Here is an 18,504-nt window from a genome sequence, read left to right as displayed (position 1 = left end):
AACAACTATAGCATACCATTAACAAATTCTAGACCTGCGTGTTGATGAAGGAATTGGGAAACCACCAAAAAATGTTGCTCACACAACTGAATGCCTAACTGATCTAGCCTTAGGAGATCAGCAGCAGTATATTATATGGAAGTTGTTTTAATTTGGTTGTGTACTTTTTGATACTTTTTATTGTTTACTTTTGTTCTGCTTGTGATTATGTGTTTTTTCATGTCTTAAGCTGCCTTAAGCATGGTTTTAACTGTGGAAAGGCAGCATACATATAAAATTATGTATGTATGTATTAGGGTGCTCCAGCAACTTTGCAACTATGTTCATCAACTGCAAACATCAGTTTTTTTCAGAATTTGTGTATTTGCCATTATATAATTTCATATCCAATGACAAATAATGAAAAATCAAGATTGAAATGCAGCATTTAAACTTGTCACAAAGAGTAGACCCCTCAGAACTCTCCAGTTCATTCCTGAACCTGGCATAGCAGTATTTTATTAGGAGCCGAACTTATGCCAGGATCTTCAAATGGAACATCTTGTAGAACTAAGAATAAAACTGGGCCATTGCCATTTACTTGAATGGTAATTAGTAGAGAGGTTCGACAATTTTGGCATCTGTTGTATGTAGGTGGAGAGAGAAAGCAAGTTCTGCTTTAAATGTGCAGTCATGAAACAGTATACCTTGAGCTGAAATGCCATCTAAAAATAAAGAACAAAACTACTTTTAATAGAAAGCAGGAAGTGCTTCTTCAAGTACAATTGTCATTAAATATGTAATAGTTGCTACCACAACTGCATATCTATATACAAAGTGCCTTGTAACTGGAATATGAAATAATGGTTGATGGTCAGATTTCATTGCAGATAGTAAGTGCTGGCTTCAAAACATTACTAATATATATTTAGGAGGCGAAATAATTTTTTAAATGTCAAATTCAGAACATATATCGGGAATGCTATCTGTGAGGAAAATGTTATCACTGAGAGTATTGTACTTTTCATCAGGGTTTGGTCTAAAACAGGCCTTCCCAACCTGTTGACCTCCAGATGTTTTGGAGTACAAGTCCCCAATATTCACAGGAAGCATGGTCAGCAGTCATGAATGATGGGAGTTTTGGAAGGCACATCTGGAGGGAAATTACAGGCCAGTATAGATTAATGTCTGTCCCCTGAAAACTGGTAAAAAATATTGTCAAAGATAATATAACCAATCATATAGAGGAACAAGCCTTACTGAAACAGAGCCAGCATGACTTCCGCAGGGGCAAGCCCAGTCTCATGAACTATTAGAGTTCTTTTACAGTGTCAACAAGTATACAGCTAGAGGTGATCCAGTTGACATAGTAGACTCTTACTTTCAAAAAACTTTGGACTAAGTACCTCACCAAAAACTCTTCAGTAAGTTTTGCAATCGAAGAAGGGAAGAGGTTCTTTTGTAGCTCAGGAATGGGTTGCAGGAAGCAAATAATGGAGACAAGTGAAATTTCAAGTCCCCCCCAAGGATCTGCATTGAGACCTGTGATTTTTTAACCAGATTGTTAATAAATGATCTGGAGTTAGGAGTGAACAGCGAGGCGGCCACGTTTGCTAATGATATTAAATTGCTCAGGGTTGTTCAAACAAAAAGAGATTGCCAAAAGCTCCGAAAGGAGCTCTCCAACCTGACTGAATGGGTGGTAAAATGGCAAATGCAATTCGGTGTATATAAATGTAAATGGATGCATGTTGGGGCAAAACCCCCCTTAATTTTACATATATGCTCATAGGATCTGAACTGACAGTGATGGACCAAGAAGAAGACATTGGGATCATAGCAGATAGCTCAGTGACTATGTCAAACCAGCATTCAGCAGCTGTGAAAAAAGCCAGTTTTCCATGCTAGGCTGTAACTGTAATTGGAATACTGTATACAGTTCTCGTCACTTCACCTCAAAAGAGATGTTGTAGTGTTGGGAGAAGTTCAGGTAGGGGTGACCAAATTGATCGAGGGGATGGCATGACTTCCCTATGAAGAAAGGTTGCAGCATTTGGGACTTCTTAGTTCAGAGAAAAGGAGAGTAAGAGGTAAAATGAGAAAAGTTTATGCATGGCATGGAGAAAGTGGATAGAGAAAAGTTTCTCTCCCTCTCTGATAACACTAGAACTCATAGACATCCAATTGAGCTGAATGTTGGAAGATTCAGGACAGATAAAGGAAAGTAAGCGCTGCCTCCACACTTTGAGGCAGCAATGCTTCTGAATGCCAGTTGCTGCAAACCACAGGAGAGGAGAGTGCTCTTGTGCTTAAATCCTGCTTGTAGGGTTTGCCACAGGCAAGCGGTTGGCCACTGTGAGAACAGGATGTTGGACTTAAACGGGCCATTGGCCTGATCCAGCAGGCTCCTCTTATGTGTCCACCCTACGATTCTGTTGTTTCAGGCTATAGATTAAAAGATGAAATGTCATCTTACTAGTGAACAAACTATTAAGAATGTCACAAAAAAACTTTGGGTTACATCAGCAGAACAAAGGAGCCTTCAAATATTTAACTCCTCCTAGTAACTTGTATGCAAAGATAATGATCCAAGTTAATTAACACTTTCCTACTAACTCTGTTAAAAGTTTACTATGAAACAAAGTGTCCACCTTGCTAAATTAAGAAGAAAAGCCATACCACTTTGGTGTGATTTTTTAAAAAAAATTAGTGCTCATTTATTGGCTTAACTTCTCATTACTGATTTCTGAGAAGATCAGATAGATACATATGCACACCTAGATGTGTCATTTTTGTATCATATATTTGTTTTTACTTTTTGTATGATAGGTGCATTAAATGCTATCTCATTAATAATTCTTTATCTAGAATCTCACCTTCGGTTCAGCAGATTCCTCAGACTTACTGTACTTCCTTGCTTGTTGTATATTGGCAGTGCAGGTAGTTTTTACTATATCAGGGTTTGGTATAGAAAAAAATATATATATTTCAGCTCATAAATTTTAATACTTCTATAATAATTTCACACATTGAGTCCCTTGACAGCTGCTTTCATACTTCTCATTCCCTCCTAGAACAGATGATATATTGCTGATCATCTGATTGGGGCTATCCTGATCTGGGCTCCAATGCCTTTGCTATGTTTATAGGCTGCTCTGCAAGAAAATATCAGGGCACCTGACACAGATGAATGAAAACAAATTAAAATTCAATGACAATAAGCACATACTAATAAAAATGCACCAAGCATAAAAGACCGAAGTAGCAAAGGCAAACAAAGCAAAACCCCACATCCAAACTAAATGAAGTTAAAAGACGTGGGGGGAGAGGAGAAGTCTTTACCTTGGACCACAATGACAAGCAAGCCTCTCTAGGTAAGGTGTTCTCTAGGCGGGGTGCCACTACTGTAAAGGCCCTTCAGTAACCAACTATCTGCATCTCACCCAGAAATGTACACACATTTGGTTCTTTAGCTAACCAAAATTACGTATGACAACTCCTGGCTTGGGGCAACTATACTATAGAATATTCTTAAAATGGGATACGATATCTTCATTGTATTAGACAAACATCAATTCTGTTTTCGGTTATAAAGTCCGACTTAGGCCTGGTTTGTTCATAGAACAAAATGATGTGAGAATGAGATAAGAAATAATTCAAGTGGTAGAGTGGACCCTATTTGTCAAGGTCATGTTTTTAATCCCCCCCCCCCAACTTCCCTGGTCTAGAACCTTTCTCCTTGATGTGCTAGATGGGCTTTTGTTTTGTTTTTATTTGCATGAAAATTATTTATTATTTCTACCTGTGGGCCCATCCAAATGGTTATAGGGTGGGTTGCATAATATCACAATTAAAACAAGTATATGCTATATTAAAATCATAAAGTAAAACGACAAAGCTAACCGAATGGAGCACATCCACTCAAGCCTGAGCAAGGAGGTGTGCCTTAACCAATTGTCAAAAAAAGTATACAGTGATGGCGCAAGATGCCCCTGGGAGGAAATCATTCCACATCCTGGGGCCAATGCAGATAAGTCCCTCTCACGTGTTGCCTCCCCTCTAACCACAGGAGGCAGGGGCAGTGCTAACAGAGCCTTGCTGATTTTAACACCTGGGCAGATTAATTTGGGAGGAGCCCAAGTTGTTATATAGATGTATGTGTGTATGTATGTATGTGCGTATGTATGTGTATATATGTATATATATGCTTATGTGTTAACAACTTAAAATGGGCTTGGTAATGGGTCTGTGTGTGGGAGCAGCTATAGTGGCACAGCCCACCCGACTACCTCTGGATTCCATCGCCTTATTCTGTTGCATATATAAATCATTTCCTAAAGTTTGGAGCAGCTTATATTTTTCATTTTCCTAGCAGACCTAAGAATGTAGTCATCCAAGAGATTAGCATGCCCTAACACCGCAGTTAGAACTTAATGTAATGTCTCCTCATAAACAGTGCTATTCAGTGGAGTCATTTCAGACATTTAAGCTGTGAGTCATCCTAAGCTCTGATCATGCAACCAAATGATAGAGTGAAAGCATGCATGGGGGAGCAGGAGTAACTCTTCTTTGCAGAGCCTTTGCGCATACAACTTGCACATGCACAGCTCTTTCCGAATCATGCAGAGACAGCCTACTGTATACAAACTGCATCCCTGAAAATTTGATGCAGAAGTCTCAGTGAATGGGTAGAAGCCTGTTACTATGTTCCTCCTCTATTCTGCATACACACTTTACCCTGTTTTGTTACATGAATAGTGTCATAGAGTAAACTAAGTGACCAAGGGATGAATACGGCTGTGATAAACAGCCATCACACATAATGACTTCCTCAAAAGAATCCTATGAGCTCTGCTACAAAGTAGGGATTTAAACTTGAGCCTGCTATATCAAATTGCAACATATCCCACCCCATGGCCAGCAATTGCAACCTTAAATATAGTTGCTTTATTTAACTCTATTTTCTATTTTCTACCCATTGGGCTGTATTCAGCTACCGCATCCCAACAGTGCTGGAGAGACAGTATTGTGTAGTGGTTAAGAGCGGTAGTCTCGTAATCTGGTGAACTGGGTAATCGTCTCCACTCCTCCACATGCAGCTGCTGGGTGACCTTGGGCCTGTCACACTTCTCTGAAGTCTCTCAGCCCCACTCACCTCACAGAGTGTTCGTTGTGGGGAAAGAAGGGAAAGGAGAATGTTAGCCGCTTTGAGACTCCTTCAGGTAGTGATAAAGCGGGATATCAAATCCAAACTCCTCTTCTTCTTCTACAAGGAATTCCACTTGACAGCTGAACTTTCCCTCTTCTTCTCACCTCCGCACACACACTGCACCTTCTCTAATTCTGCTCCAAAGAGTTATAGAAACCCCTAAAACTGGTTTAGGGAGTGGGGGGGGGGTCAAGGAGAGGGTGAGGGGGTGTTCCATTGCCAAGCAGAATTCCTTGAGCCAATGTAGCAAGATACTTAATGTGACTTTGAATTCCACCCTTAATTTTTAGCACTTGGGATAAAGAATAGGTGGCTGAAGAAACCCAAGAAACAGAGGTTATAACAAGCTGCATGTGTGCATTTGTGTTTGAGAGACACAGTGTCTTATACCCTTAAATACAAATGGCAGTCACAGATTGTATTCACATGCAATGCTTAATCCAGACAGTGGCTTACCATGAAGATGCAGGTTCCCAGGGAGGAAATGACAGCTGGTTTGTTCCTCCTCCCTGCTCCTTTTAGTTCAGTTATATGGTACAGCCAAGGTTTGGGTAGCATGTTGTCTGAACCCTGGATTATAGATATGTTTTGTTCTCCTTCATCACAATCTGCAACCAAGGTAGATTCTTCAGCCAAATTCTTTATGCGGCAAAAAATTATGAAGCTCTATTTGAGGAGCAAAAGAACTTGCGGGGTGACCCTTGAGATGTCGAGCTTTTTGCTGTTGGGCGGGGTTGTTTCGTTGGCAGCTGACAGTTTGGATGTAGCCCCAAAAGCAATTTGAGCTGGCCCCTGGTGTCCCTACCAAATTAAATCAAGCTTTGGTTGAGGTTGCTTCACCTGTAAGGAAAATGAAAAAAAGGCTTGCAGCTGAAAGGAATGTCACACTTTCATGTTATACTTTTGGAATTCGTCATACTCTACCTATGCCTGGGCGCATGCAGAGGTGAATTTAGGGGAGCGCAAACGGTTCGTCTGCACCGGGCACCGAGCCAAGAGGGCAGCACGGGGTACCGCAACAGTGACTTAGAACAGAGCACAAGAGTGCCAAATTTTGGCATCGCGCAGGGTGCTGCTGAAATTTGAAAGTCCAAAGTCACCATTGACACACGGTCCTTGATTATTATACCTCACTGTAAAAAGAAGTTGGCAGTGTTTTTTATGGACCATGTAAGGAGATCAGTTTGTGGGCAAAATAGATTCCCAGCTGCCTGTATACTCTTTTGAGAATATGGCACTTCCTTAGAATATTGAAGTTGTGTGGCCCAAGACGCTGAATTACTGAGTGCCGATTATGCATTTAGCATGGACATAGAAGCAGTGTATAAAACTTGAAGCTGTGCTACACAGATGCTGTGGTGCACAAAGTTTTAAATATATATATATATATATATATATATATATATATATATATATATAAAGAATTGTCACAGCTACATTTATTTTTTAAAAATGGAAGTATTGATGAAACAGTATATAATAACCTAAAAACACCATGGGCCCTTTATCATGTACTGACATTTTGTTTGCATTTAGGGGGTTAAATGTATAAATGCATTGGAACTGTTTTTTTTTCATTGTAGTGCATATCCCACACATTTCAGGTTTTGCAGGGTTTCTGCACAAGGACTAAAACTGTTTATGGTAAAAAATAATAAGTAGTAGCTCTATGGATCATTTAGCTGTTATTATATCATTCAACTTGTTTTAGTTTGAATTGCATTTTTTATTTTATCGAAGCCATTCTGAGCACTTTGAAAAGCTCTCCTGGAATGTTTAAAGTAAACAAAATGCAATAAATTTCTGTGTGAGGTTCTGCAATTGCGGTAATTGCTGAATAAATAGAATCCTCCCTATTCTGCAAGAGCTTTGTGAAACTGGCAGCAACAGTACTGGTACAGAGAAGTTGTAAGCAGTTGTTTGACTGTGGCTACATAGACTAAATTTGTACACTCACCTGTATACTCATTTTTACAGTATCGACCAGGGCGGGACCCTCAACGAGGCTCTGACAATGTTTCTAACAAGTCTTCAGACAGCGATGTAAGCGACGTGTCGGCTGTATCGAGGACCAGTAGCGCTTCCCGCTTCAGCAGCACTAGCTATATGTCTGTACAGTCAGAAAGACCAAGAGGGAACAAGAAAATTAGGTAAGAAAATGTAAAGTTGACCACTTCCAACAGAGCTTTCCAAACTGTGTGTTGCGACACATTAGAGTGTTGACTGCAGTGTGTAGGTCTGTCGCACGGACAGTCCCTTCGCTCCTCCTGGGGCTGGAAAGGGGTTAGTTTAGCCTCCAGTTTGCTAGTAAGACTGAATTGCTGTGTCGGGAAATGATGCATGTTTAAAAGTGTGTCGCGAACATGAAAAGTTTGGAAAGCTCTGACTTACAAGGTTGTATTTTTGAACAGCAGATCAACTTTCCACCGATTCCACTTGGTTCAAGTAACACAGTTCCCAAAATCTTATGCTAGTTTTCTGCGACAGTGGAGTGTTTTCCTGGATTGAAAATGAACCTATTATTGACAATTCAAGCCAGTATTTAAAGTTAGTTATTGTACTTTACAGATATTAGAAATTAATTTATACATCTTAGTAGCTGCATTCGATAAGTCTACGTCATGGAGCTATAGAAAGTACTGTAGATCTAGTACATTAATGACCTTACTGTGGGATGTGGTGAGGAAAACATGAAATGTTTGCATGTTCATGGCATGCCTACAGCATAATGCGATATATAGCCTCCTCTGTCAAAAAAGGAAGATTACACAAACATGCGCAGCTGATCACAAGTGTTCACATTCCTCCAAACCAACTAAGGAGCTATGAACCGTAGGTCTGTAGTTTAGACATTGGCCCATGGGTGCCCAACTCCACAATTAAAGAGACTATTGGAATTGCCATAAAAGGCTTGTGTGCTTAAAAATGTATTTTTTAAAAAGTAACAGGGAAAAGGAAGTAAGTTGTGATTGGGGGGTTTCAAAAAATTTTCAGGATTTTTTTCAGGATTGCACAGAACAGCCAAGACAGAGGCCATTTTTAATCCTCCCTTTCATGACTAGAGTAGCCTTAGCATTTCATAACCCTTCAACTCTCTTTGCAACTTTTGATTAAAAATCATTTATATGATTCTCCCCTGCCCTTAAATATGTGTTATATATACCCCTGTATATATAACACATCTTTAACCATTCTGCAAAGGATTGACTGATGATAACGACTGACTGTATGATCAATTCATACAGTTATCCAAATTGCCAAGGCAGTTTCCCATTAGCTAGTAATCAGAAATTTGAACTATATCTGCGCTGCTTCTCCTTTGCTGACCAGGGAGGAAATTAAGTACTGTGCTGGCTTAGTGATATGTGCAAACAAGTTTTTGTGTTTTGTATCTCTTTTCAACAAGCCATGAGAGGAAGCCAAGAACAAGGCTTGAAACTGTGACTTGTTATAACATGTAAAGTGGCCCATTGTTATAATAGCTAGACATAGGCAGTCCAAAGGATGAGTTGCTTGTGTGCTGCTGACAAACAAGCAGTCTCTCGTGAGAAGGAAAGATTAGCAGTAGCAGCCAGGAAAGTTGACTCAGCACTCCATCAGTAACCTTCAAGCAGCCCCAGGGGCAGTGGACTAGAAACAAGTGACTGCCTCTTAGCAGAATCTAGCACAGAATGGATGCTGGGTTGTGAAAATTTCATTTCCACTTCTCATACTTACATTGACTTTCAGAATGACAAGCTGGAATGGGTGCATGTACGCTTGCAGAATGCAAGCTGAATTTCCATGCATAAATGTGCACATATATGTGCAATACACACACATACACACACACGGTTAACTGCTAGGATACTACCCATACTAATTTTAAAAGAACTAATTTTGAGTATTGTTTATTTTCGTTTTGCTTATTGCACAATATATCTGCCCTTTAGTTACTCCTAGAAAAACTGACTATACCTTTATCATTACCTAGACTATGCCAAGTAATTAACCAGCATGCTTTTTTTTTGTCATCGTGGCATAATTCCATTTGTTGTATGATTTGTCAGTTCATTTTCTTTTGCCCCTTAGTGAATGCATGTTTCGCTTCTGTCCACTCGTCCTAACAAGCTTCTGTCTTCTTTTTTGTTTATTTGCATGCTTCCTCAATTTTCGTTAACTTTGGAAGATCAAGTGAGGAAAGAAAAGAGGGAGGGGAGGGGGAGATATTCCCTGAGGAAGATGAGGAGAATCAGGATCTTGAGAAAAAGGAGGATGAAAAAGGGGAAGGGGAAGAGGTGACAGAGAACTGTGATAAGGAGGAGAACAAAGAAGCAGAAGAGAATGAAGGGACCCAAGATGAGCAAACTGAGGAAGGGACAGAAACAAAAAATAAAGAGGATTTGCAAAGGCGATACTCACAAGATGATCTCAGGTAAAACAGATCCCCGTAACATTGCTTCCCTCATGACTTGACCCTATTCCTTGCTTGCCCTCCATCACTCGCAGTAGCTTGTTGTTTATACTCCCTTTGTCCTGCAATTATTTTTAATTTCAGCCATAATGTTTTAATAGTTGAGTTTAGTGGACTGCTTTTGCAAACAAAATTATGAATTATAGCCACGTATAGCTTGCTGTATAGCCTACCAGTTCTGAACTAGTCATCCTTGGTTCAAATCAAGCATCCTTGGTTCAAATCAGCATCCTTGGTTCAAATCAGCCACTCATGAAAGTAATTTTCAGCCAACTCCAGAGCTTTCTTAAACTCTGCTGTCAACAGAATACAGTATATATTCACCCTAGCAATGGGTGGTTTGATCTTCACGCACAGCAACACCATGAATGAGTGCAATGTGTTCCTCTTCCAGGGGCTTTTTAGTGCCCTCCATAATGGCTGGTATTTCATTAGTAGGGACAATAATACTTGATTGTTTTAAGAATTCACTACTGAATGGTGCATGCGGAGTCTTGAACTAGTTTGGGTAACGTGCTATAGAAAATGCTGAGTACTATTATTAGTACTACAGTACTGAGGACAGGGATGTTACAGAAGTTCTTCATGTTCCAAACATTAACTACTTTAGATAATTCTTTTCCGGTGACATCACTACAAAGGAATATGTGCTTTGCCTAATATGTAAGAGAAGGGAACTATTGATCTTGCTCATCTGTATAGTAATCATATTTGCGATACATAAGTAGATCTTAAAGTGCCTTTTCATTCCTGTAAGTTACTTCTATGTCACTCTGCTGTGTATAATACATCCCATTGATTTTTATAGAACTATCACCCAGTGAGAAGTGTATGTGAACTCTGAGTACACTGCAGAAGGCTGAAATCATTCATTTTTAAATTACATTGGTGGTTTCTTGGTGTGCAAGTGGACAGTGCTGCATTTTTACAATACAGTTTCTGAAGGTGTGAGTTTAAAGTACAAACTGGAGGGGAGTTCTCTCCCCCTCCTCACCTATCCCTACTACGCTTCCTTGTTTCCAGAAGCTGCATGTAAAGCCTTCCCCACTTCCCAAAACAAACTCCTTTCCTTCCCCTGGTAAAAGCAGACAGGCATGGCAGCAACGAAAAGGGGGGTTTCCCACTCTTTCCCTCTGAAGCTCTAGTGCACTGATTAGCAGCACACAATGGGAGCCCAATGGGGGATGGTGTTCCCCCATTATTGCGGATAGAACAACCTTCAGTAAAACTACATCACCCATGGGCCACTGGGTTCCATTGCTCTAGTGTGCTGCTAATGACTGCACAGGGCATTGGAGAGGGAAGGCAGGAGGGGAGACTCTCTCCCTCTCAGCTGTTTGCATCACTGCAGTCATCTGCTTTTACAAGGGAAGGGAAGTGGGGAGTAAGGGTCAGGGCTCAAGGACTGGTGAAGTGGGCTTCTGGGATAGCCAGGGCCAGTATGGATGGGAAGTCCTTTCCTCGCCAGCTAGGAAAAAGACTCCCTTGGAGAGTTCTCCTCAAGAGATTTGAGTGGAAGGTTTGAAGAGGCCCTGCTTTCCCATCCTTGGCATGTGGCAGTATCCAACCCCCCACCTTCTTGGTTTGAGGCATATCAGTGTGTAATTTTGCTTGAACTGTTAAACCACGGTTGCACTTGCTCTGCAAACAGGGAGTGAAAGCTAGGGTTTGATCCATAGCTCAAATTATGGGGAAATGTACAAGCCCTTTCTGAAATCGAAAAGCCCCAAGCCCTGATTTCCCCCTGCAACTGAGACTAGTGAAGAGACTACAGCCATGGACAGGGAATCATCATAAGAACAAAACAAGTTTTGTTTTTTTTGTTTTTTAAAAAGTTAGATTTTATCTTAAGCTAAAATGAAAATCAGTCTTCAGGTTAGAGAAGCCTTTTCACCTATTTAAAGTGTTTGTACTGTTTCTTCAATGAACACTTCAATGAGTCAAGTCGTGGCAGCAAAGTAATTCGTAGCATTTATGCTTTAGGAATTCTGCTTCCTACGCTGATTATTTTTTGTTTCTAAGTCATAATTATTCCATTAAATTGGACATCTTTACATCCCACTGTCATCTCTTTATTCTTATCTGTGTTCTTCTACTTTGCCGTCACAAGCATTTTATAACTGACATTTTCCTTGATTCAGAATATTTTTTTTACTCCCACGCCATGCTGAGCTAAGCAAGGTTTTAGTGTGTCTTCCAAACCTGGGCTCAGGTTAGTGAAGAGCCTGGATTCTGGCAATGACAAGCTTAGCCAAACCTTGGCATGGCTTAGCTTAGCTTAGTGCAAAGGCATAGGGGTACAAAACTGGGGAGGAGCAAAATGCCTACAGCCTCCTCTCAAATGTTTGTGTGGTCCTGGTAAGGTATGGTTTGGCTTGCCATGACACGTGAACCAGACCTGTTCAATACAGTCTGCCTGACAAGTACCTTTTGAAAATAATTTACATACATAAAATATTTCATAGGTCCAATTCTTCACAAAGTTTCTATTAAAAACTCCCTAAAGTTAGGGGATAACTAGATATTAAACAGGGGACATGGGTAGCTCTGTGGGTTAAACCACAGAGCTTAGGACTTGCCGATCAGAAAGTCGGTGGTTCAAATCCCCGCGACGGGGTGAGCTCCCATTGCTCAGTCCCTGCTCCTGCCAACCTAGCAGTTCAAAAGCACGTCAAAGTGCAAGTAGATAAATAGGTACCACTCCAGCGGGAAGGTAAACGGCGTTTCTGTGCACTTCTCTGGTTTGCCAGAAGCAGCTTAGTCATGCTGGCCAGATGACCCGGAAGCTGTACGCCGGCTCCCTCGGCCAATAAAGCGAGATGAGCGCTGCAACCCCAGAGTCAGCCACGACTGGACCTAGTGGTCAGGGGTCCCTTTACCTTTACCTTTATACATTAAACACAAATAATAGAGATCTAATGCCATTTTTAAAAAGGGTAAAATTGAAATGCAGAAGTGGCATAAGGGAGAACCGGTGTGTTGTGCCCCTACCTGCCACTGCTCCTATCCCCCTGCTGCACCAAAGAAGAAGCTAGGTTGTTTAGTCACAGCTGCTGTCACTCATCTGAACATGACAGCGGACTGCGGACATAGCTAGAAGAAGAAGCTGTAGCATTGGATTCAGAAACTGCTGATAAACTGGAGCCTTAGGGACAGTGAATGCTGCGTGAGAGGGGAGAAAAGAAATAGGAGAGTTTCAAAAAAGTAGAGAGAAGGAGTTGTGAGCTTAGACACTGTAGGTTTGAGTCTAGAAAGAAGAGCACCAGTCCAACATAACAGATATGGGAGATCTGAGATAACTCAAGGATCAGGGTGAAGAAAGCCATTGGCTTCTGTACCTTTTCTATAATACTGAATAAGGAATATGTGGCCTTCCAAAGGTTGTTGGACTCCATCAACCCCAGCCAGCATCACCAGTGATCAGGTATGATATGAGTTGTCATTCGGCAACATCTGGGAAACTGCAGTTTCCCCCCTACCCCTGCTCTATAACAAATACCTTCTAGCAAGAGGTGAGTCAGAAGGGATATTAAACTACCTCTTGTCCCAGCAGGGCTTATAAAATGCTTCAACCGTTTCCTATCCTGCTGCTTCTCTGCTCCAGATCATTCCTCCTGAGCTGCTTTTCCTCCCGCAGGTTTCAAAAAGTGGGAAGAAGTAGTTTGAGAGCGTGATTTGGAGTACAGAAATGGCAGGTAAGAAACGCTCTGCCAAATTCTGGCCTCCCAAAGCCCTTTCTGTCTTGTAGTGACAGACTCTGTACACATGTTTGCATATAGCTAGGCCCAGTTATTTGTGCTTTATGTATAAGGTGAAGGGCAAAGCTACATGTTCCATGAGGGGGTTGGGGCTTTCCCCATCTCTCAGCACACTGAGAGAGGACATTGTACATCCTTTCCCCTGCAGGTATAAAAACTGATTAGGGTGGTGGAGGACTTTTACTTGAAAATAGATATGGTTAAGGAGGCATTCTCACCCTGTACTTGCTTAAAGTTGCAGTGGCTGAAGTATATATATATATAAAATCTGAAAACAAAGAATGATGGAAATTGCACACTCCTAAAAATCAGTATAATGCATACCAGTTTTCTTCTATGATTCCCCCCCCATTAAAATCATACATGTTAACATTATGAAAAATAATACAAAATTATTTTAGGGTTATGTTAATTGGCCATTACTTTATTTGTATAGGAAAAATCAAGTATAGTTTAATTTGTTGTGTTGTATCTTAATTTAGCTCACCCAAGGTATTCCTGGGTATTATAAAATCTAGCCATCCTGTAATGTTATTTCCATACTCATTATCACTCTGCTTCTCTATAACAGAATTTATATTAGATGTTCCTTAACTTCTGGTGTGGTTGCTAATTAGAGAAATCTTCTCAGCAAGCTTTTAATTTATTGAATAAAACTGGTCAACCATGTCTCTTCTTACCCTACAGCTGTGTCATGATTTCTCTTTATCTTGGATATTTTTGACAATTCATTGCCTCCAATGTGAAACACTGTGAAAATAGCTTTTTCTATATTATTTATCTCATTTTTATGACATGATTAAAAATTCTCCTTTTTGCAGTTTGCTTTCAGGGTCATGTTGGATTTAGAACACAGCTGAATGCCTTACTTCCATTTCTTGATTTTAATATTTATTACTAGCTTTAAGCAGGGTTGTATTCTTCTTTCTCCTGATTCAGAAAATCACTTAGGGGTGAACATAAATTCAATTGGAGTTGAACTCATGATTAAAGTTATCTAACTCAATTACATATCCCTAAGCACATAATTTTAGTCACTCTTCTAAAGTATGGATGGCTTTTTGTTTCATTTTTTGTTTTGCAGAGTAGTACTGCCTGTAAAAGGCTAATTAATGGCAGCAACATTGTCATTGACACTCCATTAAAAATGTGGATGTTTATTTGACAAGCTGAGCCAGAAAGACTGCTCACTTTATGGCTTGAATGATTTAGTGCCTGATAAGTTGTTCAGCCTCTCAGGTCATTTACTTGGTATTTTGAGATTTAACTGAGATGTTATTTTCAGTTTAATTTGAGACCTGGCCTTTATCTGGGAGGAAGCTCCCTGATTATCAGGCTGTAAGTGCAGTAGGGCTATAGCTAAATAACCACTGTAGCACTTCTGAATACTAACTGATTAGGTCAGATGTCACCTATGTTAGGTGTGATTTTAAGGTCTCAAAACTTTTGATCCTTGTTTGCGTTAAGGTTCTTATTACCTAATTCTGATTATAAATTCTAGTCCTTATTCTGACACAATGCCAGCTGAGCACAGATGAACGAGCAATTGTACAGGTTCCAGGAGAAGTGGTCACACTTGCTTTGCTCCTCCCTGGTTTTTCTGCACTAAGGTAAGCCATGGCTTGGATTAGTATGTCGTCCAAACCAGGGCTCATGGTTTAACTCCCCCAGGCAATCCACAAGCTGTAAACTGTAGGACAAACCATGGTTGCAGCTTGCGGTTTGCTTGGACAGAACTAAACTATGAGCTGTGGTTCAGATGGCACACTAAGCCAAACCATGGCTTAGCTCAGTGCAGCACGGCAGCAGAATGACCAGAGGAGGAGCAAAGTGGTCACAATCTCTCATCCAGCAGCCCAAATGGTTGCCTATTCACACTAAGTCATGGTTTGGCTTAGCGTTTTGCATGAACCAGGCCCTAGTTTGCATAAATGCATAACACAGTGGAATCCAAACTACATTTCTAAGATGAGGAAATGTGTTTCTCAGGTAATAATAGCATTATTTTGAGCCAGGATTTCTCAAACGTTCTACTAAGCCAGGCTTTGCAGGCAGAGAGCCCCTGGTTCAATCCCCAACCAATATTTGAAACGGAGGGTGTTTCTTGTGGGATCTGTGTAGTTTACTCATGCAAGGCCTTTTTTGACAACACCGCTGTCAAAATGCTATTCTGTATTCACTCCGCCACTTTCATTAGGATAATTTATCTTCCCATAGAAAATATGAGAAGTTAAATCAAGTTGTTGGCGAGTTGTTGCCAACAACATTTGAAGGACGCATTTGCAGTATGAAGAATAGGCCACTGTGAGAACAGGATGCTGACCTGGATGGGCCATTGGCCTGATCCAGCAGGCTATTCTTATGTTCCTATGAAGCCCCTGTCTAGAAGTGCCCTGAATCTCTGAAGAGAACCGCTGCCAGTCAGTGCAGACCAGGGTCTGGTAGGAGGTAGTTAGGTAGATCTCTGGTTTGCAGTAGCTCAGCAAAAGTTTCTGACACCCAGTTACTTTTACAATAACCACAACAAAAAGGCCCCCTCTTCCTCCAAACTAAGACTGCTGAAAAGAAGCAAGGTTGGGGGAAAACCAGGACTGGATTTTTTCTGTGACTGGACTGTGATTTTATTTTCAATACTTAACACTAATTCCTAGTTCAGAGGCACACTATTCCTTAATTCTGAGGATGTGTCTGCCCTTTCCTCAGGCTAGTATTTTGACTGGCTCTGATTGGTGGCCCTTCGGGGTTTTAGTGAAAAACAAATTAGCTCTCATAAGCCTAAAGTCTCCCACACCTGGTGGCTGAGCTAGAACACTACATTACTGAACTTGATGGACCCATGGTCCCAATCAGTATATGACAGCTTCTTGGTTTCTAACTAGATCAGATGGGAATATTATATAGACTGCAAATGGGACTCACATGCAAATAGAAACATTCCCTGCACATACAAAATAAATGTGTCAGGGGAGAGGCTAGACTAGAACTTTTCTCTCAGGCATTAAGTTGTCTTTGGAGGAGAAAATATTTTATATGTAGGACTATTCAATCATATGAGTCCATAACTACAGTCTTTGTTCAGGTCAGACACAGGTTTATCACCTCCATGAGAAATAAAGCCTTTTAATCTGTTCAGTTTTTATCCAAGTGAGGACTTTAGGATTTTTATAGTTTAAAAACTGACACTGTCCCTTTTGCTTTGATACCAATAGGCCAATGAAAACACATATAGTATACTGGGTGGAAAAGTAGCTTCTGCTGCATAATTGTTCTGAACATGCTGTTACCATTCACATTGTTTGACTAATCAATGAAAGAAATGCTTCTCTGACTAGGAGATAGGGCTTGTGTTAAAACCTCTATTAAGAAATCTTCAGAGGTCTGTTCATTCGATGAGTCATAACTCAGATTAAAATTTATTTCCATAGCAACTAAAAATCATTCGTTCTTTCCCTAGAAACCACCAGAGTACATCAGTGCATTAATATATGCACTCCCTGTTTTTTTTTGAAGATGGAGAAATACACTTATGAGGAGTACAGTTCTGGTCACCACACCTCAAAAAGGCTAGTGTAGTACTGGAAAAGGTTCAGAAAAGGTCTACCAAAACGATCAAGGGGGTGGAGCAACTTCCTTATGAGGAAAGGTTAAAACATTTGGGGCTTTGCAGTTTAGAGAAAAGACAAGGAAGATGGAGGTGTGTACAATTGAGCATGGTGTGCAGATGCCAGCACTGCCGCAAGGTGCTGATGTTAGCGTGAGGGCAGTGTCAGTGCTGCCGGCAAGTTCACATCTTCCTGGAGCAGCAGGGAGTGGGGGGATTTCCTGGTAGCAGCACCAAATGGAGTGGATTTTGTGGTCTGTGCATGTGTACTGGTTGGCCTGTTAAGGACATACATGTGTCAGCTGGTATACATGCACCAAACATGCCCAGAGGTGTACTCAGCACCACAGTTCACCCCACTAAACAAAGCATAGCAAGAACAAAAGCCAACTTACATGAAATTCTCAATGCAGCTTTCCACGGAAGCATGATATTTGTTACTTAAAACCCAAGAGACAAGTGTGGTATATAAGTATGATTTAGTTCCCTGGCCTTGAACTTAGCCACTGCTTTACTGTGGGTAATGTTCCTGGTTCAGACCTCTACCTGGGGTGGCAGAAGCTGTTCTCTGACTCCTTCTAATCCTACCTAAGATATGTCAAAGTGTTCCATTGAATATGTTTCTGCCCCAAAACAGTGGTGTTTGCTTTGAAAGCATCCTCTGATAACTGGCACAGGGAAATTGTCCTGTTGATGCACCCTTATATTGTGCAGTAGATAACTAGGGAATTTGCATACGGCACAGTGAGATAATGTTGACACAGTTGTGGGTTGAGAAGCTGCTATGTTCACACTCTGAGTGCATTTCTTTGGAAATGGAGCCATAGTGAAGTTGGCATTTGCCCAGTTTCGGGTACCATCTAGTCTACCAGAGTTACATGTGTATGGGGATTTATATATACGTGTGGGCTTACATCCTGTTTAAGGAAGCTTCTTCTTCACACATGTGCATGTCTTGTGTGTGGCACCATTCAAAGAAAATAAAGATGTTGAATGTGTTGAACTTCATGAATGGTCCACATAAAGTCACATTTCCACCCACTTTCACATTCAGAGCTCATGTTCTGTATTTCTATATTGCTAAATTTGATTTCTGAACCAAGGAGGAAGATTGTGCTGGTTGGTTTAAGGCTACTGATGGATGGGAGGGGAGGCTGCTCCCCAGCGCTTGATGTTACATTCAAAACGTTTCTGGAAAAGTATGGAACTATGGGTAGCTGATATGGCAAACAGACATGCTTGCCTGGTATAATTATAATTTAGTAACACTCAAATATAATATCAGAATAAAGCAAGTCTTGCATCTTCGGGCAATAATTTGGTGCAAACCCTAAAATGGTTCTGTGAAGGATTTGAAGCTTAAACATTTTGGCTGAGAAAGGGCCCGTGTTTTGTTTCACTCCTCCTGCCTAAACAGTATGTTTCTTAATATGTGGAATCTTGTTTAGTAGTAGATTGTACAAATGAAAATTTATAATCAGTGCTTAAGGTTTTTTTTTAAATT

The 18,504-nt window shown here is 40.7% G+C and overlaps 1 protein-coding gene across 49 annotated transcripts in view; it reads left to right on the top strand.

Annotated features, from left to right (window-relative positions):
- Positions 1 to 18,504, top strand: part of RIMS2 (regulating synaptic membrane exocytosis 2) — a 348,259-nt gene that overhangs the window by 291,114 nt on the left and 38,641 nt on the right. For 27 of the 49 annotated variants that reach the window (XM_083450342.1, XM_083450348.1, XM_083450349.1 and 24 more), the window contains 2 exons: positions 7,166 to 7,338; positions 9,357 to 9,602. The exons of 9 other annotated variants lie outside the window; for them this stretch is intronic. In XM_083450342.1, the coding sequence (XP_083306468.1) occupies positions 7,166 to 7,338; positions 9,357 to 9,602 (419 nt within the window). The remainder of the gene's footprint in view (positions 1 to 7,165; positions 7,339 to 9,356; positions 9,603 to 18,504) is intronic. 13 more of the 49 variants (XM_083450382.1, XM_083450385.1, XM_083450383.1 and 10 more) reach the window with 1 other exon arrangement.

This window comes from Podarcis tiliguerta, assembly GCF_965153285.1.
Source record: "Podarcis tiliguerta genome assembly, chromosome: 7".
Taxonomy (NCBI): Eukaryota; Metazoa; Chordata; class Lepidosauria; order Squamata; family Lacertidae; genus Podarcis; species Podarcis tiliguerta.
Note: the sequence above shows the minus strand (reverse complement) of the source record. Positions and strands in the feature narration are given on the sequence as shown.